This window comes from Harpia harpyja, chromosome 19, assembly GCF_026419915.1.
Source record: "Harpia harpyja isolate bHarHar1 chromosome 19, bHarHar1 primary haplotype, whole genome shotgun sequence".
Taxonomy (NCBI): Eukaryota; Metazoa; Chordata; class Aves; order Accipitriformes; family Accipitridae; genus Harpia; species Harpia harpyja.
The window spans coordinates 2,205,207-2,227,761 of record NC_068958.1 but is presented as its reverse complement, the minus strand read 5'-3'; the positions used below and the strand labels follow the sequence as shown (position 1 = coordinate 2,227,761).

General features: G+C 41.0%; 2 protein-coding genes across 3 annotated transcripts in view; both read left to right on the top strand.

Annotated features, from left to right (window-relative positions):
- Positions 1-22,555, top strand: part of RABGAP1 (RAB GTPase activating protein 1) — a 75,681-nt gene that overhangs the window by 27,936 nt on the left and 25,190 nt on the right. For both annotated transcript variants that reach the window (XM_052814235.1, XM_052814237.1), the window contains exons 12-13: positions 597-690; positions 3,619-3,769. In XM_052814235.1, coding sequence (XP_052670195.1) covers positions 597-690; positions 3,619-3,769 — 245 coding nt within the window. The remainder of the gene's footprint in view (positions 1-596; positions 691-3,618; positions 3,770-22,555) is intronic.
- On the top strand, positions 10,489-12,719 carry GPR21 (G protein-coupled receptor 21). Its single transcript, XM_052814238.1, has 2 exons — positions 10,489-10,584; positions 11,065-12,719. Exon 2 carries the CDS (start codon positions 11,436-11,438, stop codon positions 12,480-12,482), a length of 1,047 nt encoding a protein of 348 aa, XP_052670198.1. The 5' UTR covers positions 10,489-10,584; positions 11,065-11,435; the 3' UTR covers positions 12,483-12,719.

Below are 22,555 nucleotides of genomic sequence, written 5' to 3'. Positions count from 1 at the left end.
AAATACCACATGGACTTTCATGGATCTGCAACAACATGCCAAGTCTGCAGCTGCTTGGTGGAACCATGTTGATTTTATTGTCTTTTTTGCTTTTACAGTATTGTAGCTTTTCACATACAGAAAGTTGTGCTCTTTGAGAATTTTTGTAGCCTTCCAAAAGTTTGAGGTAGAAGAATAGAATTACTTCAGTGGGAAGGGACTTCTGGAGTAACTGTGCCTCCCACTCAGTGTGAATCCAGCCAGCTAGATTGTTCAAGGCCTTGTCCTGTTGTGTTTTGACAGTCTCCAATGATGAAGGTTCCACAACCTCTCTGGGCCCTTGTATCAGTTTGGCCACCCTCATGGTAAATTGTTTTCCTGATTTTTAACCAGAATTTCACATGTTGCTGCTTGTCTTCTGCCTCATGTTACATCACTGCACGCCTCTGAGAAGAGTATACTTCTGCCTTCTCTGTGTTGAGCGCGCAAGCACTGCACCGCAAATGAGAGGGAGTTCTTGTGCCACACACTGATATGGTTAAAAGAGCGACATTTAAATCTGTAAAGGTAGAGTAATGGCTGTTGATCTCATAGCATCTCCTCTATTCTGTTGGCAGACAACGACGAACCACTTTTAAGTGGTTCTGGAGATGTTTCCAAAGAGTGTGCAGAAAAAATTCTTGAGACGTGGGGAGAGCTGCTGTCCAAATGGTAAGTGGCAAAATCACATTCTGAAAATTACAATTCTGAATATTCTCATTCTGTTTGCTCCTTCTGCTTGGAGTTTTTGTTATTTCCGGAAGCCAGTTGAGATGAGATTAGTATGGATTTAGTCCTCTATCATCCCCACAATACCCCTTATTCTCTGGCTTTGTGTTTTCTGATTTCTTCAGAGGGTGTTTTAAGTATTTTAATTTCTGAGTGCATGCTTAAATACTGTGTAGAAATTCACTTGTGCTGTGTCTTTAGGTGGTTCTCTTGTAGCATGTGTATTGTAGCTATCTGTGAGTTTCACTGGGATTTTATTAAAGAAAAACCTAAACTAAGTAGTATAAAGAAAATACAGCCCTTTGTCTTTATTTTGCATAGATCACTTCCATTCCTCTTTGTAATTCTGATGTAGTTCACAGCCAATTTTTCTTGCAGCTGTCATATCTTAGTAACCGTAGCTTAAGAATATGGGAGATTTGTACTTGGATAGCGAAGATGCTTTTCCTCCGTTGTCTAAAGGAAGATGGCTCCAGAGCCTGCCAAGAAGGAAGTGCATGAGCTCTTCTGATTTTTTTCCTAGAAAATGCCAATTTACAAGAAGAGTGTTTCTTGACAGTCATGTTGCTAATGCAACACCTCTCCTCCTTTCATGAAGGATCTTTTATTCATCTTGAAGTAGCCTGAGCAGTTAGAAGAAAGTGATGCTGATTGTTGCAAAATTCAGTTTTGGGGTTTTTTTTCCACAAAGGGGGATGACAGGCACAACATCAGATTGAGCTCAAATATGCTACATTTTGACTCTGGCTTTGGTTGTTGCCTTCTGCTTCCTAATGTTAGAGGTGCAGTGCAAGGGATGTACAGCAAATCAAAGATCTGAATAGAATGTTAGATCTAAGGAGTAGGACAGCAGAGATTAGAATAAGTCATGCACTTTAGCTGAGGAAAAGTATTGATGTGACCACTTAGCCAGGATTCTCTTTAAATTAAGGTTGTAACCATTTAGCATTATTTTTTTATTTTCTGCAATTACTTAGTACTTATTTGAATAAGTACTTTTGCTTCCAGTTTGGTTTTGCACTAATGTATTGCACTAACTTGGTAAGAAAGCGGACATCAGAAATGGACACATTCATAAGAAGGGGAAGGCTACGGTAAAATGATATATGATCCCTTTTCCCTCCCTCTCCTAGACTTGTAGAAACATCTTTAACAGATGAGCTCTATGCATCTGCTGCTGTGAGAAGGTTTCTTTCAACTTGAATTTTTTTTGTAATTCTTCCAAGGACTCAAAGATAATTAAGCCACCTGACTCCTATTGAAAATGTTTTGGCAGCTCTAAGAGGATATGAAGTGCTTCTGTGCTAATGCTGGCAACAACTTTAATATGTGTTAAAGGGCTTTCCTTCTTAACTAAAAATGAGTATTTGGAAGTGATGATCCTTGAGCTTTTAACATAAGAGGATTGAAAATCATAAAAATCAGATTTCAGGTAGTTTCATGCTAGTTTTGTAGAATCATGTAATTAGATTTGTGTAGTAATTAAATATGCATTGGTATTTTGTGATTTCTAAATAATATTTGGCTCATAATTCGTAACTGCTGAGTCACACAACTTTCTCATTTCAAATACTTTGGAAGAATCTAGTAGTGTGTGGCTTTTAGTCTACAGCCTTACAGTTCATGGCTGTATTCATTGGAACTAATGTTGTACTCATTCTGATCTGAGATTAAGGCAAAGCAGTTGTATAGGACTTTACAAAGAATTTGAATATTTCGTATATAACAAGTATTTTATATAAATATATAAATATTTATATATTATAAAGGTATAATAAATGCTCTATAAATATATAAGTCTATAGATATGACTATGTAGATATAAATGTAACTATTATATAAGTATTATTTTTATTATAGTTGATTTTGTTTAGAGAAAGCAAAGCGAAGGAAGACATTATGGTAGTAGGTTCTGTGCAATATATACTGATTTAAATGTCCGCATTGCTGGTCTCCAGATTACTGTGTTGGAACACTGTAGGCTGGAGAAGGGCAACAAGGAGTCCCAGTCTATGTAAAATCATCATCCACCTATCTGTTAGACTGTTAACAAACATTATTAAATACCAGTTTATTGTTAAGAAGATAATGCGATCAATATGACATAAGTTCAGGTTTTTTGCCTGGCTTTGTCTATCAGTCTTCTTAATCATTTTACCTAGAAGCTTGTTTTTTAGTAACTGCAGAAAAATTGTAATTTCTTTGATTTAAGGCCTCTGTCTTTTGGGGATTTTATGTATAAGCCACGAATGGACTGTTCAGCTTAACTTTCTGTAACTGCATAAATTATGTGTAGGTTTAGTTTTTACAACTTGCAGTGCTGTAATTTATGAGCTGTCACCGGTCTCACTTGAAAAAACTGTTTAGATGGGACTAGCTTGTACAGTGGAAGCTGCTTAAATGTATGGATGTAGTTAGATAACCATGTGAGATTTTTTTTTTATATAGCTCTGTTTGCCTGCCTTCTCTCCCTCCCTCACCTAGAAGGTTACCTGCCTGCTTGGGTGTAGGAAGTCTAGAGAGCAGTATATGCTTCTGCAAACTAATTCTTGTTTTGGTGTAGTTTGAGCTTGGAATCTTACAGTGTGCTATCTGTCCTCCAGTTCTAGTTTTTGCTGGAGTGTTTTGGTTTGTTGAGTATTTTATATATTTATATTATATTTAAATTTAATGGAAATCAAGGAAATAGTTTGGAAAGTGCTTTTCCAAATCTGTTGTTTTTCATAACTTGAATTTCACTTACTCTGGCAACATATGGACTGTCTTGAAATTCCTGTCATTTGACATGTTTGATGTTTCACATCAGTTGTTGCTCATGTACTCATTTATTTGTATTTGGATAATAGTAACAATGCCTTCATCTACACCCAGGCACCTCAATTTGAGTGTGAGGCCAAAGACATTGTCAGCATTGGTGAGAAGTGGTGTCCCTGAGGCCCTAAGAGGAGAAGTGTGGCAGTTGCTGGCAGGGTGTCATAATAACGATCACCTGGTGGAGAAGTACCGAATTCTCATCACAAAGGTAGAATGCTTTTTTTCATTTCTCCCCCGCCCCCCCATCTCTTAAGGAACAGAAATACAGAGACTGTGTGTACCCTCTTGCTTAAAGGTTCACGAGTGTATCTGAATGTAGTGTATCAACTAGTGAGTACAACTCAGTCCTCCCTCCAACAAAAACCCCTAACATGCGGTGCTAGTTGTGGCATTATCTTTAGAGTGCTTTCTTTTTAGTAGTCCTACTTGTGTTTCACTCAGATGAGTTCTGAGTTAGTTTGTAAAAAAAATTAGTATTCTATTAATTGCTTTCATAATTGACAGAGATTCAGGGAGCTCATTTCCTTTGCTTGTTTGGCTTTCCTGAATGAAAGCTGAATTTCACTGTATTGTCTTAACATTTATGCTAAAAATCCAACGCTAGTTGAAATCGCTGCCTTTTTTGATAGAAAAAACAGAACACCTTGGACATTTTTGCACTAGACAGCAGTTTTTTAATTTCTCATCTTGAATGCTGACCTCAGTAATGTAGAAAAAGAAAATAAGAATTCATATATGCAGACATGATTTGGTGTTTCTCAAGGTTCTTGAGTAACAAATGGGTCACAAAATGAAATGTCACTTCTTTATTCAGAGAACTGATGTGTTGATTTGGATTTGACCATTGTCTGTATAGATACATTGTATTTTACTGCCTTCATCAAACATGCAAGTCTAGAAGGACTATATTAGAAATTATTAATGATGCAACTTTAGTACATATATAAGAGAAATTAATTATTCACTAGTTAAAAAAGCAAAACAACTGAATCAGCTTTTGTATGTCTATGTTCTGATGGCACAGATTCGCAAGGAGCAATTAAAGACCTTATTCTGAGGGCAAGAGGGCTTCTGAAATTAAACTCAGTTTCTGCTGGAATCATGCAGGAAGGATCCTACGTGGTTTGAATGAATCATGTTAGATTAGCTAAAACTGTTCTGCCATAAATACTTTCACATACTTATTGAAGAAACTTGATCTGAATTCCTTAATATTGGTACATGCGTTGTAGAGCTATAACTTGGATTTTATGGTGAATAAATCGTACAAATAACATGGAGGTTGAGTGGTCTGGCAAGGAGTGTATCACAGTTATCCTGTTGTGTTATTTTAATTGCCTAGTGAGTAGTTGACAGTGTCACTTGTTTCTCTGTTTCAATGTTTTGGTATCAGAATGGAAAAGATGATATCTTTGTGGCACAGTTGGTGACATGTACTGCTACTATCTTTGTGAGCTAGAAAGGAACAGTGTAACATTTCATTTTTAAATCTGTGAACCTTTCCACTCATTTACACTTGGCAGAGATGAAGGAAATAACCTGGATCTAATGTGTTGAAGGCATCCCTAGAGTCCAAGTAAAAGGCAGAGTGGGCTGATCCAGCACTGTCTTTTGCAGCAAAAGGACTGGCTATACCTGCAGTGGTCATTCAGCGTGGAAACTAGTTAAGAAATTAAACAATGAAAGAAAATGAGTACTGAATGACCATTTTCAGGCTCAGCTGTAGTCATGAGGTCTGTAGTATACTACCAGCATGCTACAATAACCAGCTCAAGCAAATGAAAGTGAAGTCTCCTGTAATCTGGAAGTGCCGTATTAGACCACAGCTGTGGCTGTTTGCCTTGTTCTGACTTAAATATGAAAATGGGCTGGGACTGTTCCTGTAGAATGGACAAAGGTTGGTGCTTTGAGAGCAAAAATGTTTGGTTGGTTCGCGGTGGAACTGCGATTTCTTCAATTTGCAGGTAGTGGAAGAAGTGTAAGGTTTCAAAAAAGGTTATCAGTGGGTGTGAGGAAGTACTAAAGATGAGAATAGGCAAAGAATGCAAAGTTTGTTTGGGAGGCTGATGAGAACATGAATTCAGGACCCAGGAAGAGAATGTTTGCAGACCCATCGTATATAGTATATACTAACAGTATAATAATGCTGGACTGCACTTTGGCCTTAATTTTTTATTTTCATTGCATTCATAGATTACTTGATAATTTTGGAGTTGTAATGTGACTAATTCTTACTGCTTTTAAAATAGCAGCTCAGTTACAGTCAATGTGCAGCAATGCACAGGAGAAAATGTGTCTGGGAAAAAATAAATTTGTTGATTTTGTGAAGGCAAGGGTGCCTTATAATACATCGCTTTACCATCTTCGTAATGCTTCGCTGTGTTTTGCATGTCACTAATAGAAATTCTTCTCTGGCAAGCACGCAATTATTTGCATTACCATGCATTGAAAATAGTTTATCTGAGAATAACTGCTGTGGTGTAGTGCAGAAGCACAAGGAGTATATGTAAAACCTTTGCTCTTCAGTGCAAGTAGTGAGATGCAGTAAGCCTGTTTGAGTACTCATAATCCAGTGCCCCTTCTCTCTTAATGTTGACCTCTGTTCCTGTAGCTGCATTTGATTTCTGTCAGGCTTTTCATGACCCCATGCGGCAGCACAGTCCCAAATTAATAAGGATCTGTGTTGACAGCTGCTTCAAAAGCTTCTGGCCTCTTTCAGGAATACTTTTTTTTTTTTTTCTTTCCTCCCCCTTGTGTGCCGGGTGTTGGATGCAGGCGCCCCAGTATTTCTTCTAGTGTTTGCTTTCCTGTGCAGTTCTGGCCCCTGGTGCCTGGTGAATCTGTGTTTTTTGCTTTCTTTTGCAAATTAACTGCTGCAAGGGTAGTTTTTTGCTCACTGTTGATGTGTGGCTACTGAATGATTGAAAAGGAAATGTCTTCTGTTATGTTCTACCAGTGAAGGCTATGTCTAGGTCTCTTCCTGAATCTGACTTGTACATTAAAAATGGTGTTGCATTGGTGCCTCAAGATGTGCTTGTTGCGTTCTAGTCATCATGACTGTATTTATTAATTATTTTCTCCTTATTTCTTTGATAAATAGTAGCTGGCTTTTTGTACTCTGTGCTTTTGCTGTTGCGGTAGTGTCTAAGTTTCACCATTGTGGTGCTTCCACAAATTACTTTTGAGAATTTGCACACCATCTGTGTGCAGTAATAAAGCTTTTAGTAACTCCAGATTGCTGTGCTCGTGGTGGGGAGCGTGGATGAAAGCCAGCCCAGTGAATTAAGGTCATGTCCCTACTGGGGACAGAAAGCAAACTCTAGGTAAAACGATCTAGACAATCCCTTTGAGAAGCATCTGTTCCTGGTAGGACTTTGGCAATCATGGTTACGGCTGTTAATCTTCAAGCTTCCAGCCACTGAAAGGTAGAAAAACAGACATCGGGACTTGCTCCAGGTATTAATGGACACCTGCAGGAAAAATACTTCATGTTTTTGACAGTCATAGGTGGATGGAAAGTATTGTTGAGTAGAAAACTTGTAAAGTGAGCCACACAGGTTAAAAAAAAAAAAAAATCATGATACAAAGCAAAATAGACAATAGCCACTTTTCAGACAAGGTTTTTAAAAAGTATTAATGCAATTACTGAATCTCTCAGATCAGTGGCGATTTCTCAGTGGAGAAGTACTTCATAATACCAAAATTTTAAGAACCTGACATTTACAGTATTGAGTTAAAAATAAGGATATAGGTCTGTGTGGGAGGAAGTAATGTCAAAAGGAAAAAACTGTGAACTGTTGTACCAGATAAATACACTATATTAAGAAAATTACAATGTGAGAGGGACATCTTGTGGCACAAATAAAATAAAATAAAAATAATCCAGTGGCAGAAGGAGTATCCTGGGATGTTACCCTGGGGTCACCGTTTCTGGTAGAAATTGTAGACCTGGTAAGAGATTAATTTGTTCCAGTTCTTCTTGTAGCAGGACGCTTGCTACCTATTTTCTCATCTTCCCACTTTTTTGTCTCCATGAGCAGAGGATTACAGTACACAGAAGTTCTACCAAATCTATTCATCTGTCTTGGTGTAAATGATACTAGTTTCTAATGAAGAAATAGATTAAAATGTCACTACCATTATTTGACTGAATGTGTTGCTTCATCAGTGGCATAAAATGTAACAGTACTTTAAGCTGTGGGTGGTTAACACTTACTTTCCACTTGTATCACAATGACATTTCCATATGTTCATATAAATTAAGAAGAATACATTTAATTTTCAGGAGTACAAAGGACCATGATTGTGTATGATCAACTGAAATTAAACCTAACATACGTCTGTGAACCGCGGTATAAGAAGTATGACGTAGCCTTGCTGTCAGTCTGTCTGAACCTCTAGATCCCTTGTTTGACTAGTTTTGATCACGTGGTGATAAAAGTTTAATTATCTTTTACAAGCAGTAGTTTTCCCAAGAGTTCTCGTTGTAACTTTGAATGATTTCTTGAATACCTTTTAATAGTCTTAGTTGAGGTTGCATTGTCTCCCAGTATAGAGTGGGAGAAGTCTCTACAATACAGAAATACTTTCAATCTCTCACAGACCTCAGCCATCTGAACCACATGTTTTAATGTCTTTTAGAAGTGGTTCTTCTTGGTAGGCTGGTTGTGCTCTTGGCCAGAGAGCTGGGGTAGCAGGCAGGTGTATGTCCAGCCCACTTACCTTCCAGTTGCAGTTTACACCCTTTGTTGGCCACTTGGGTCTAGCTCCTGGTGCAGGGGTGCTTAAGAGAATTAACTTGAGATATTGCTCGTTTGGGCTTGGGTGTTTTAAGCAAGCAGGAGTAAGTTGGCATGAACTTTGAATGGAGTTACTACTCTCAGCTTTGGGGAAACAACACAATGTCAGTTAAAGGAAAAAAACAATGTCTCTCTTCTACAGAAATACCTGTCAGCTGTACAGGAGTTAAGCTTGTACTTTTAATAAAAATCTAAACATTGAGGGGTTTTTGATTTGGCGGTGCATCTTTTGTTTTGAAATTTCGGCAACCAGATGTTGTTTTGGTCAGTCTCACAATTTCCAGTGCTACCTTGTTTTTATATATCTGAGATATATTTAAAGTTCAATGTATGTTGTTTTCTTGAGGATGTTTATAATGTGTCTATTTATGCCTAAGGATCCAGAAATACTATTTGAATCAATTGGTATGTAAATCATTCTCTCCTTTGGAAAGATAGGAGATCATTTCTCCGGCAGTAATTCAATCATAGCTTGTTTTTTGTATAACCACAATGCCCTTGCCTAAATTTAATTCAAAGTTTATGTTTCCTAGCTACAGTTCTAGTACTTCAATTGCCATGAGTAGAAATGCCATAAATTACAATGAAAATGAAGGACAATAGTAAAGGGATCTTGTTTGGGTTTAAGATAGGGTGGGAAAAACCAAGTTTTTGTTTTCAGGCTTTTGCACAAGACAGACTAAAAATCTGCCAAGTCATGCTGTTGTCCAGCACAGATTTTTGACCAACACAAGTGTATCGTAAAATGTTTTTTTCTACTTACAGGTCAGCTAAAATCCCCAGTGTTGTAGCGTGATTGCTTTGAGATCTAGCCCTTTGGCTGCAATTTGTTTTCATTAGGCATCCCACAGAATAATAAATGTTTGGCTTAGGTTAACTGAAACCTTGGGTTCGTTGGTATCAGTTGAATACAGTGTGTAGACTTAACGTTTGTAAGGATGCCAGTTGCATGCTTTCATTTTTGACAAAAGGACTTTAATTGCTGAAGAGCCTCACTCCAGACTCTTACCGGTCTGATTAGTTCAAAGACCAATTCCCGTAGCGTTGGGCCTGTCCTAAGCCATGGCAGTGGAGCAGTCTGGTATCCGGGTCGGAGAATGAGCTTCCACATACCACGGGAATGTGTTTTCCAGCATGTCAAGTGAGTAAAACGCTCTTGACAAACAACAAGATACCAGTATCCTGTTATGACATCTTCACCTTGTATGCATCCACGAGGATTTTCTGGTTAAATACGCGTGATGGTATTAGCTTATGGTATGAATACAAGTTTAAGTGCCGTGTTGTGAATTTCTTGTGCGTTTGCTCTCTGGAATGTCATTGTGTTTTCTAGTTCAGTGTAGGTTGTCTCGGGGACTGTCAGGGATAGCGATGCCCTTGTGTTTTGTGCGTTTTGTGTGTACGTATGCAGGAGGTGCTTACTTACCTGGAGCAACATCTGGATTAATGGTGGGACACGGTTCTCAGCTTTGCCCCTGGTTTCAAGTGTGACCTAAGCAACACAAACTACACCTAGGAAAGACAACGTTTATTCCAGAATAAGCATTTCCCCCAAAAAGCTCGGGTGGAAAAAGCCTTAATTGACGACCAGACGCTTGAATTCACGTCCTTGCCCGGACGGTTGTCATTCGCCGCTCGGAGAGGTGCTGAGAGGAGGAGCAGGGGCGTGCGGTGGGTGTCTGTCTGCCTGTCTGTCTGTCTGCAGGACCAGGGCGTGGGTGTCTGTCTGTCTGCAGGACCAGGGCGTGGGTGTGCGTCTGTCTGTCTGTCTGCAGGACCGGGGTGTGCCAGGGAAGAGCCTGCCTCCGCCGCTGTCCACTCCGGAGCCCGGGGACCCCCTCGTTTTCCCGGCTGCTCCCGGGGTCGCGCCGGGTGAGGCACCTACCGCCATCGGCCACTCCTGAAAACGCCCCCCTCGCCGATCTGAGTGGAAAACCCGCATTTCCGAGGCTGCGGCCGCGGCGCTGCCGGGCTCCCCTTCCCCGCCGGCGGCCCGGGGCTGAGGGGAGCTGGGGGGGGGGGGGGGGGTGTCTGCGGCCCCGTTCCCCTCCGGGTCCCCGCCGTCGCCGCGCCCTCCTCCGCGCTCCTGCCCGCCTCCCTCCCCTTCCTCCCCGCCGTCCCCTCCCCGCCCCCCCCCGGCTCCGCATCGCCGCGGCCGGAGCACACGCCGCCAGTGCCGGCGCTCGGCCGGGGATGCTGCCGGGCTTTTGTTCCCCTGCGGCAGGTAGGGGACGGGGGGCGGCGGGGACGGGGCTGCGGCCCGGGGCGGGCTGGGGAGAGGATGGGGGGGGGGGGGGGGGGGGGCCGGAGCGGCGCGGTCCGGGAGAGGCGGCGAACAAAAGCGTCGTGCAAAATGGAGCCAGGAGAGAAGAAGGGGCTGGACCCCCCTCCTCCGCCGCGCATCCCTCCGCCCGGATGGCCGGCGGCAGGAATTTCGGGGAGGTTGTTTCGTCCGGAAAGCCTTCCCCCCCCCCGCCAGCGCTGCCCCTCCAGCCGGAGCCCGGCGCCCCGGGCCGAGGGCGTGGGGAAGGGGGAGAAGGAGGCGAAGCGGGAGCCCGGCGGGGAGCGGGGGCAGGCGGCGGCGGGGGAGCGCCGTAGCAGGGCGTGGGGAAGGAGGGGTGGTGATGGAGGTGGCAGGGAGCGCGGGGGGGGGGGGGGGGGGGGGGCGGTTCTGTAAAAAGACTTTCCCCTTCTCTTCTGTCAGCCTCCGGGAGGACTCTCGTCCTGACTCGGTGAAGGTTCCTTCTCCCTCTTCCCCCAGTCCCTCATCCCTCCTCGGCGAGGCAGCCCACCCAGGAGGGCTTGAATAGCAGCCCTCTCCCGTGTGCGCGTGTGAAGTTGCTGACATGACTGCTGCTGGGTCCCGGTGCACCGGTAGCGGCGGGGAGCCGGATTTAAAGGGGAATTGTGCTGCAGACAATGCACAGCAGCAGCATCTGGAGCAGCCCTGGGGACCGGAGCTCCGGTTTTGACATTGCTACACACACGGCACCAGCCGCAATGACAGCAGCTGCCTGGAGTGGCTGCAGGCAGCAGGCAGGAGCATGAAGTAGAGAGATCACTGCAGTGCTCAAGATGAACTCCTCTTTGGTTGGCAACCAGAGTGGCCGGCCCTTCTGTCTCCTGGCCATTAGCTATTTGGAGACCATCAATTTTTGCCTCCTGGAAGTGGTTGTTATTGTGTTCCTCATGGTGCTGATTATTTCGGGCAACATTATCGTGATATTTGTCTTTCACTGTGCACCTCTGCTGAACCACCACACCACCAGCTACTTTATCCAGACTATGGCGTATGCTGACCTCCTGGTGGGCGTGAGCTGTCTGGTGCCTTCTTTGTCTCTGCTGCACTACCCTATTGTTTTAAGTGAGTCCTTGGTTTGCCAAATCTTTGGTTACGTGGTGTCAGTGCTGAAGAGCGTCTCCATGGCCTCTTTGGCATGCATTAGTATCGACAGATACATTGCCATCACAAAGCCGCTGACCTACAACACGCTGGTTACCCCATGGAGACTTCGGATCTGCATACTGATCATTTGGCTGTACTCCTGCCTGGTCTTCTTACCCTCCTTTCACTGGGGAAAGCCTGGATATCACGGGGATGTGTTTCAGTGGTGTGCCAATTCCTGGAGCACCGATCCCTATTTTACCCTCTTCATTGTGGTGATGCTCTATGCCCCAGCTGCTTTCATCGTCTGCTTCACTTACTTCAACATCTTCCGCATCTGCCAGCAGCACACCAAGGAGATCAACGAGAGGCGAGTGCGCTTCAGCTCTCAGGATGGCGAGGCTGGGGAGGCACAGCCCTGCCCGGACAAGCGCTATGCGATGGTTCTTTTCCGCATCACCAGTGTCTTCTACATCCTCTGGTTGCCCTACATAATCTATTTTCTGCTGGAGAGCTCCAATGTGTATAGTAACCGCATTGCATCCTTCTTGACCACTTGGCTTGCCATTAGCAACAGTTTCTGCAACTGTGTCATTTACAGTCTCTCCAACAGTGTCTTTCAGAAGGGACTTAAGCGTCTCTCGGGGGCTATTTGTGCCTCTTGCGCTAGACAGAGGGTAGCTAAGGACTCCTCTACCTCTAGGAGTAAAAGATCTTCCAATGGATGTCATGTCTAAGACGCCTATCAGCTGGACTGGAAAGTGCAGGGACAGTTCCATAAATTGCAAAATAAGTTAAATATGATTTTAAGATGTCCAGATTTGCAAAAAGGTTTCTGAGAAATGCTGCTGACATAGATGAATCAGGAGCACATATCATTGTGGTTTCACTTTAAAAAATTATTGCTGTGGAGGAGGCTGTGGAGTTTCACCTCCATATTCATTTTTAAGAATAAAGCTGTATCTTGACACTTACCTCTCCAGCTGGTGTGACTGAATGGAGTGGGTGTCTGAGAGCTTCGGCAAAATGTAGTCTTTCTTACAGCTTTACTAGGTTCTTCTGAGATTCGTGCTTCACATGTAAATGATAGATCTGAAGTGGAAATGTCACAGTATATGGTATATTACAGGGATTTTTTAATATATGCCAAAGTATATTGACACAATGTTCCAGCTTCATAACGGAAGGGGCCAAACAATTTGTTTTTCAGTGCTACCTAGACAGGACTTTTAGAACAGTAGTGAACAATGTGAACATTTTAGTGTGAACTTAGAGTCTTATTGAGCCATGAGTGCAGCGATGTGATCTGAACAGTCATACGCTTAGGAGGACTGATCTGGCTTCCGTGCCCTGTTTCTCTGGTAGGATGCATGTGTGCGATCAGAGTACGGCATCTGCATTTTCCTGTTTGTTGTGAAGTAAGAAGAAAAACTTGGATCAGACCAAATTTAGCAGTTAAATAAAACGTGGTTTGATAAGCTAAGAGAAAATACATGTAGCTTTATGATACCAGAGTTGTGGCAGCCACTCGAGGATGATGCCAACATGTGAAAATTATTCTCAAACCAGTGGAGAAATGCCATGGTTTTGTATGTGGAAATTTTCTCAAGAACAACTTTAAAAATAACATGTTCCCCCCCCTTTTTTTTTTTTAATCTAAATTCTTCTGATATTTTACATACTAGAACTTAAGGGGAAAGGAAAGAAAACAATTGCCTTCTAAACAGCTAAGGGAACTATGTTGTAAATTTAACTGTAGTATTTGAGTTATTCATAAGTGCACAGAGCTAAATTAGAGACATTTTTCTTTAGCCTTCATGGGATTAAAGATGGTTCGAATATAGCAGGAGCTAAATCCTGTTGGCAAACGCGTATCTAACTGGTCAAAGTCAGTATCTGAGAAACAAAATCTCATTGACCACAGCTTTTTCAAGCTAGCTTAGATAAAAAATTTTTTAGAACTGTAATGCTGTTAAGAAGGCAGTATGGCCCTCAAATTGATTAGTTTTTCCTGAAGAATATCCTTATCTTTTTACTGATGCCATATTGGAAAATGAAAGTGAACCAAGTATTCCTGTAATAATGGATTACAGTCTGCATCATCTTATCTCACCCTATCCCTGGTACAGGGGTATCCCCTCCGCCACACCTCTGGTCTGAGAGCAGGTTATACACCGTGACAGTCCACAGTTCGCTTCCTTCATTGTGCTTCCAGTCAGTGCATTGGACTGCTGTGAGCCTGGGGAATTCTGTGAGCTCGTGTGTTATAGTTGGTGTGTACTGTTAGTCATAGTGGGAATGGAAAAATGGTAGGGAAAAGTAGTCTGATTTTTTTTTTTAGGATTGGGGTAATTCTCTTGGCCAAAGGGAAGACTCTGTATTTTTGTTCAATGGTTCCAGGTCTGCTGTTGTGATAGATCAAGACCATCCTCTTTTTAGTACTCTACCTTGTCCCTCCCGCAAGCATACACATACCCTCCTCTCTGGTCTGCTGTGAGCCCCAGCCTCTTATCTTCCGTGCTTTGCTCTGGAGGATAACAGTTTGTGTCTCTGTCCTGTCACGTGTGATGATTGCTACGGACCATCCCGCTTGCTGCCCATCCACGTTAACTCCGGTACAGTCTTGTGAGGCTGCCAGTGAGGAAACAGCGAAGAAAACAGAGAGCAGCAGGATGAAGCACTCCTGGCATGGCTTGTACTTGTCAGCACTCACAGGTGATAGGCATGAGTTCCTCTTATGGATATGGGTGTATACCTGTTCCTGGGGTGGATGAGGCAGAACCCCCTGCTATTGCTGCCTAGTTTTGGTTTGAGAGCCCTGTTACAAAGCGCATTTAAGTCATATCTTGGTCTGCTTTCAACTTATTTCATCCATAGTCCAAACCTGTCAAGATAAACTTCCTCCTTAGTTCATCTGAAATTTTAAGAACAAAGGTGGTCTATACCCTGATGCCTTCACAACATTTCCTGTTATCTTTTGTAATAAGACCATGTCTAGAGCCAGGGCTTGCGCTGTGATCCTTTACAGACAGGATAGAGGTGATTTGTTCTGCAGAGCTCTTGCAGTCTGAATTTTGGTTAGAGGCACAGACAGCTGTGGGGGGAGCAAAGTGTAAGGGTGTAGTGAGTCATTTATAAATGGTATAATAAGCTCACAGCACATCAGCTGGCTAATTGTTCTCAAGTGTTTTGTAGGTATTATGACAAAGGGGGGCTTTGGGGAACAATTTAAGGGCTTTAGTCACCAATATCAAAGTGTGTGTGTGTGATATTTTTGGAACAGCCTCTCAGGTAAACTCCCAATAGCTTTTCTCTGACTCTTCACCTTATCTAACATTTCCAAGTCTTTGAAGTGATGCAATCTATCATTGAAATAGCATTTGGTTAAATTTAGTAGAAGAAAAGAATCTGCTAGGGCCTAAAACCCCCCAAATGGCAGTTTCAGGTTTAAGTGGAAGCTGGAGAGCAAAGACTGCCTTTTTTTTTTTTTTTTTTTTTTTTTTACCCCCCCATGGCATGGATAGAGGGTTTAAATAGGAGCATTGTGTGCTAGTTTTTGAGAATATGGAAAATTTTAAAGAGTGGTAAGGGGTCTACATCATGGCATAGAGATTTAACTCGAGATGAAGCAGTTGCTACTTCAGCCAGAAGCCTAGAATTGTACTTAAAGTGTAGTGGTTGTTACAGATGCAGATGCATGCTTGCAGCTGTTGTTGCTTTGCAGCTAAGGTTCAGTTATAACATTCCTAACAGCCAGGCTTTTGTTCAGTTGCCTTACTCATCTCAAAGTCTTCATCAGCTCCGATGATTTTCGTGAGAGGTGAAAATCAGAGTCTGGAAGTCTCCAAGAGATGAGGACGGAGAGGAGCTGCAGCCAATTGATGCATTCAAGTTTCATCTGGTGTTTTTACAGACACTTTAAAATGTTGCCTCAGTAGTTTAGTGTCAAATATTTCTTTTTTTGTCTGTGTTAATTTATTGATTTTTTAAAAAAAATTTAAATTACTATTTTTCTCTAATTTAATGTTGATCTAGGTTTGTATGTGATTAGATTAGGTATTCATAATGTTTGAGTCTGTTGTCTCCAGTGAAATTGCATGGAGGTGAATCTTGTTCACCATGTCAACTGTGGAAGAAATAATTTTGAAATGTATTACCTTGTTTGCTCAGCAGTCCATTTAACATCCTTTGTCATATAGTTAACGTGAGGCACAGTAGTCCTTTTCATCACAATCTGTGCTATGAATTGTTAGGCAGCAAACTTCCCAGTTGGATCACTTTCATCATTGTACTTATGAAACTGATCCTTTTTTGGCTATATTTGTATCCGAGTATGCCTGGTGCTTTAGGAATTGGTATCAAGAGCATTGCACAGATAAATGCCACACCGAGGAGAATACAGAAATCAAATTACATCTTCATAAAAATTGTGTGTTGTGATACGATTAAGTGAACTAATTTTGAAGTTCCATCTCAGACTGTAATTTTAAAATTTTTTTTTATTAAGGTTATCTGCCTCACTTTCAATTAAAGCTGCTAGAAGGTTCAATTTGCAGGATGCAATTCAGTGGCATGTTTTTAGTACCTTGGGAAGGATTTCTATATGTACAACTTCTCAGAAGGTGATAATTTGCTTCATCTAGAACTCTTGATTTTTTTTTTTTTTTAAAGTTTACTGGAAGTTTAGCTTGTGATTATTGTCATTTTCCAAATAGACTGAGAGAAAAGTCTGTGAAATATTATTTTTTTTTTACAATCTCCAATCAAGTGACAGTATTTTTTAACTCAACAGATACCTTTTGTGTGAAACAAAAGTTTTGCTGTTATCTATAGTTATTTTTTTTTAATTAAATGTTACTGGTTTCTACAGTCTTTCTTTGCTGTTAGGGGTTTTGTACTTGTTTTTAAGCTTCTTATCACTCAGAAGTTTGTTTCTGCTAGTTGGAATTCTGACATGGCTCAGCGTCAGAGTGCCAAGGGGCAGTCTTGAATATTTGTCACAAATCTTTGACAAGAAGAAAGTGGTACAAAGTACCAAGGCACAGAGAATCGCAAGAGTAGCACGAGGTTGCGCAAAGAGTCCTTCTTAGAGCAGACTCATATGAGAATTTCCAAATTTCAGTCTTGTGCTGCATCTCTATGGCATTGTTCCTTTCCTGCTCGTATAAAGGTTTTACCTGTAAGAAGTCCTGAATTTCAGCAGTTTGTCTCTTCTGAAAAAGGTACTTCCAAGGCCTGTATGTGATGTGAGATGGAAACATTCAGTATGCAAATTTAATAAGCAGATTTTTCAATATTTATTGTGGCATTACCAACTGCTGTGATGATAACAGATGTACTGAACCTTCACGAGTCAGGAAGTCTGAAATGTTTCAGTCTGATCTTATTCCACATCAGGGTTTGAAGCTGACAGAACTTCTATTTCTAATTCAGGTCGGTGCTTTAAAAAACATATTTCTTAGGAACTAATGTCTGAGCATAGGAGTCTACCTTTAGACATTACAAACAGAAGGCTCATTTAAAATTTTTTTTTTAAATCTCCTGTAGGTAATTTTAATTTGAGAAGAGGAGGTGGAAGATTTGGAGGTCTTTTGTTGTTGTTTTAACACATTTTTGGTTCTGGCTACTTGAAGCACCTGCCTAAAACATTTGCCTGACCTGGCCCTTATTTTGTTGTTTACTTTAGAAACCTTTTTCTTCCCTTCTATGACTTTGCAGAATAGGACGACACATCCTTTCTGTGGTGTCATTCAAGATAAACTTGGATTTTACCTCACTACCAACACTATCTGAAGTTGGCAAAGCACATGTTTGTAACTGATGTTCTGCTGAGATCCAAGAGGTGTAAAGGCCTCCGTGGTTTTTGTACTTAAATGGGGGAAGAGTAGCTGTCTTCCCTTATGCAACTTAAAGGAGTGGACACTTCGCAAATGCTGGGGTTGTTCTGTTGAGGCTTCCAGGAGGGGAGAGGCTGGGGCGTAACGGCAGTGGAGAAATGCCCACGCCGAGTCCATTTGTTCTCCTGGTGAAGCTGTGCTTCTTCCCTGCTGTCTGAGCTGGCCTGTTTCTTTCAGTCTCTTTTCTGCTCTTCTCTTTCCGTTCCTGTTGTGGAAACTCAGAGCTGTAGAGAACATGGTTAACATGGGGCTTTTTTTATCTTTCATATTCTTTATACTATGAATACTGTTTGTATGTGGCTGTGGTCTCAGGTCAATATATTAGATCTGTTAGTCACTTTGGGACCCCTAAGACTTCATAATTGCGTGGGCTTAAAATACATTTGGCTGAGGTCAGGTTAGACCTTGGAATAAGCTGCAGCTGGTCAGACCGCTGGGCCATCAGGTTTTACAGACTGTCTCCATCAAAGTAAACAGCCCTTCCTTTAGGATGATGGGAGAATCCCCCATCATGAAAACAACCCATTTTGCACTAGAAGAGAAGTGTTCTGACTTCTAGAGGCCAACGTCTTGAAGCTTCTCAGTTGTTATTTCCCTTATTGCCTGTGCATTGCGGAGGTACCACTTCGAAAGACGTTTCCTGCAGATAAGCAAAGGCAGACAATTTAATACTAAAACTAGGTATGTAAAATGTTTTGGGAAGAGGATAGCTCTTCAAAATTAAAATTTAGTATGTGTAAAACTAGATGCAGTTGTATTTAGAGAAAGAAACTGAAAGTTGTGGCCAGTGGAAACAAACAAAGGAAACCCACTGGACAGCTGTGCCTGCGCTGATGGTAGGGTGTAAACTGCAGTCCTGTGAAAACAATGGAGTATTTAATTTGGGTCATGTTCTTTACAATACATTTTTTTAAAAGATGGAGTTTAACCTTTTTGCTTTTGCTTTGCTGCACTCCGAAGGCAGCTCTCCTGAGCCTCGGGTCTCCCGCACCCGCAGCAAACAGATTCCCTTCAGACCTGGAGTGGCGATCCAGCCCCTCCGTTTCAGTGCAGGTAAAATGGGATAATACCAATTGGTGTCATGGTTGACCATCTGAGGTGTTCCAGCAATAGGGAAATAATCTGATGTGGTATAGTTTTAGTCAGCTTTTCAGGTTTTTTGTCTGTGACACAATGTTTTGCTTATGCAGGCAGCTTTGCTGATGGTCCTCTGCTCAATATGGACTTCTGTCACCTTTCGGTTTTTATTCCCATTGCAGGGTTTAAAACAAGCCATAGTCTGCGTCTGCTCTACATGCATTTAGTGGTGGTTGCAAATGAAAGTGTTTGCGGATTTTACCCGTATCATATTTGCATCTCTTGAGCTTTAGCAGCTAATGAAAACATTAATTTAAGTTACATTCCTATATCCTGATCCAGGTTGTTTATTTACAGCCTCTGGTGTACTTTAGCAATCTGTCCAGTCAAAACTGATTCTCTAGCTAGTGAATTTGTGGTTACTTAAATTGAGAAAGAGAAGTCATTGAAGTAATCTTTGTTTTGTCCTGAAGACATTGGGGAGGAGTGTCACAATCACTGAGCTGATCAGAGGAGGTGCAGGCTCTGCTCCGGGGAGAGACCAGGAGGCCAGGTCACTGTGGGACTGTTACCTGTACATGGGTTGAAAACCAGTAGCTTTATTTGCTAAGAAGTTTTTAGAAATGCTGAGCGGATGCACATTGCTTTAGGTTATATTCAGAATCTGGGTTTAGGTAGACAAACACATTTTGAAGTTAGCAATTGCCGCTTGTGCGGAGGAGCACTACACCTGGGCAGTTCCTTTGCATGAGACAGCGCCTGAGATACAGCATGAGGGTACCCGTGGGTGGTTAGGAAGAGGGAAGGGAGTCTGAACTTTTTGTTCCAGCTTCTTTCTTTTTATGAATTTTTAAAACGAGGATAGCAATTTTGTAATTCAAAGCTTTGGCTTCTCTCTGATGGTCATTACTGGAGATCCTTTAATTAAAATGTTAAATTCAAGTAGCTCCTTGTAAAGATGAACTCAAATCCTGCTGTGCATATGTGAGTCATTCTTAAATGTTACAAAGATCACGTGATACAAGCAATCAAATGCTTAATAAACCAAGTCATTACTTTTATGGTAAATTGAAAAAAGTTCTTCTGGGATTTCAACTGTAAATGAATCCTTGAAAATCAATAATTAGATTAGTAAAAGATGACATTTTAATATGCTGGCAGGAATGTAGAGGGATTTGCCAGGGGAAGCAAAAACAGACTTTGCACTAAAGTGGCTTAGGTATATTTATAGTGCTAGTGATTTTGTGTGTGTGTGTGAAATCTTTGGACTATTTTAATATAATGTAAGGCTTTGAGCTTTAGCTAACTCAAGTTGCTTGTTTTATGAAGTTACATTAGTACCACACTGTGAAGTATTTTTAAATATTAGCATTACTGAGTATTAAAAGTATTTCATAAAAACATTTTTTTAAAACATTTTCTGTAGATACCGTCAAAGGAATTGATGTTTAGTGTACAAAGAAATAAAACCCTGAGGGCTGTAAGGTACCTGTATGTTTCTGATCACCTCGGTTTTTGAGGGGTTAGGTATTTCTTGAGGTTAAATTGTTGTCATTAAAACCTACTAAAAATAATGGTGCAGTTAATCCTTTCAGATAACAGGAAGCAGCATTACCTCCAGCCATGCTTTTGAACTGTCTGAAAGGATTTGCAATCGCGTATATTGTCTTCACAGACTTATGTCTTTAGAAATGCTGTACAGCACAGTGTTTTGCAAGTTCCTATGCTGATAAATTTCTCTCCATGTGTAACCTTTGAAATCTAGTTTCTATTGTAATTCTAGCATGTAAACACTAGATTCAATTTTGTATTCCTCTAATGAATGCAACAGGATGGAAACGAGTTTGCAATTGCTAATGATGAGCTTTTTTACTGTTCTTAATACTCGTGGGTATGTCTTTTCTTCAGGGATTTCGAAGTTGTATTATTACCTTTTTTAATTGTTTTTTTTTCACATGCTGTTTACAATTAAACTGCAAGCATGGGAAGCTATGCGTGCATGTGCTTTTAGGTTGCTTTGCTGAACGAAATACAGCAGAGCAATCTTACTTTAACGGATGCTTGCTTTTCCTTGTGTCCCACCTGTCTCCTTGCGCCTTCACAGTAACTGGGACAGCAGAAGCCACTGGTGGCATTATTTCAGTGTGTTCTGTGGAGATGTGACATTTGTCAGAGGGTCGTTACGAGGAGTTTTGTTCGGGAGACAGTCCAGCTCCTTACAGGAGTAGTGTTACAACTGGTAGTTTTTTCCTGAGTGTCAGTGAAAAGGCCAAGAATAGACAAAATCACAGGTAAGAATGTGTATGTGTGTGTTTGTAAGGACTTTGTGCGCCTTTTAATGCTGGAAATTGTTTCATATTAAAAGATGAGAAAGAGGTGTGAGTGTGAAACCCCTGCTATGAAGAACTATGGAAAAAAATCCACCAAAGCAGATTAGAAAAGCAAACAGGTGAATTAGAGGCAATCCAACCCTTAAGACTCTCTAATGCTGTGTTTAATTCTGACAGAATGGGGAGTATCAGGGTGTCACTCTGGGCTCCTCGATGTTCCTCATCTATGCCTGGGTTTGCTCTGTTTTGTACTCTGTGGGGGAAGGGGGAGATGGTAAAGATGGGTGTTTTGATATGCAAGGCAGCTGAGGAGGAGTTATTGTTGTGGCTCCAGAATGACTTATTTTGTGCCAACTCAGAATTGTTGTTAAAATACAGGGGAGAGGGGTACTTCTACCCCATCGTTTTAATAGACATTTCTGTAGCTGATTTTTCAACTAATACTACTAATAAAAAAACTACAGTTGAGCCAAAAATGACAAATGTTACTGAATTAAAATAATACTTACGTATTTTTAAATATTAAATGGAACTAGATAAATTGGAAGCATGTAAATATCTGATTCTAAATCTTTGCATAATTATTTCCAAGAGGTAATTTTGCTATGAGCTATTAAAACTCAAAGAAATGTATTATTCCCTTTGAGATGATCTGTACCCCAGCTGTGTTATACATCTCTTGGCTTGTTTCCTTTTTGCTGTAGATGTACATACTTATATGTGTGTGTACTGTGTGACTGTACAATTACTGCTGTGTTAAATTGATTGTTTTGGAATACATATATATATGTATTTTATATATATGTGTATGTATGTATTTTAAAACAAGCAATTTAACACGGTAGTAATTGTACAGTCATACAGTTTAGGGCTTTGTACAATATGTAATTTTAAGAATGTCAGTGTGGTTCTTAGCGAATTTTATAAACACTTTTCTGAATCTGTTATCAGCACTTCCCATCCTAAGAGAAACTGCACATTTTTCAGTGATTGTTCCACTGGTTACATTTTGTCTGCCGTTTGTTCTGGATTGATGTAATCTTGATACTACTAAAATTTCAAGGGCTGTTGACGCATTTCACATAGCCTAGGATTGCCTGTTCTCCAAATATATGGATCATGCATCAACAGTACTAAGTAGCCTTACTGTTTTGCCTAAAAGCCTAGCTAATTTATTTAATATTCTCTCTTTAAAGAGAGGTCTCTGGAAGGGGTAGCATATTTTAGGATGCTCCTTCTCTTTAAAGGGAAACTCAGAATTGAATAGCAGTACTTGTTGATCAGTGATATTATTGTAGCCAAAGGATGCATGGGTGGTTTAATAGGAAGTTTTTGCTTCAAGTTTCTTGATGAAATGTAGTGTTCTACGGAGCTGTGTGAAGAGTGTAGTTTTTTATTCTGAAATGCACTTGTACACTTTATTTGAAAGGTCTGAATGGATCATAAATACATTTAAGAAATAAATGATACGTCACATGTTTTCACGTCTTGTCTCAGATGAGTTTT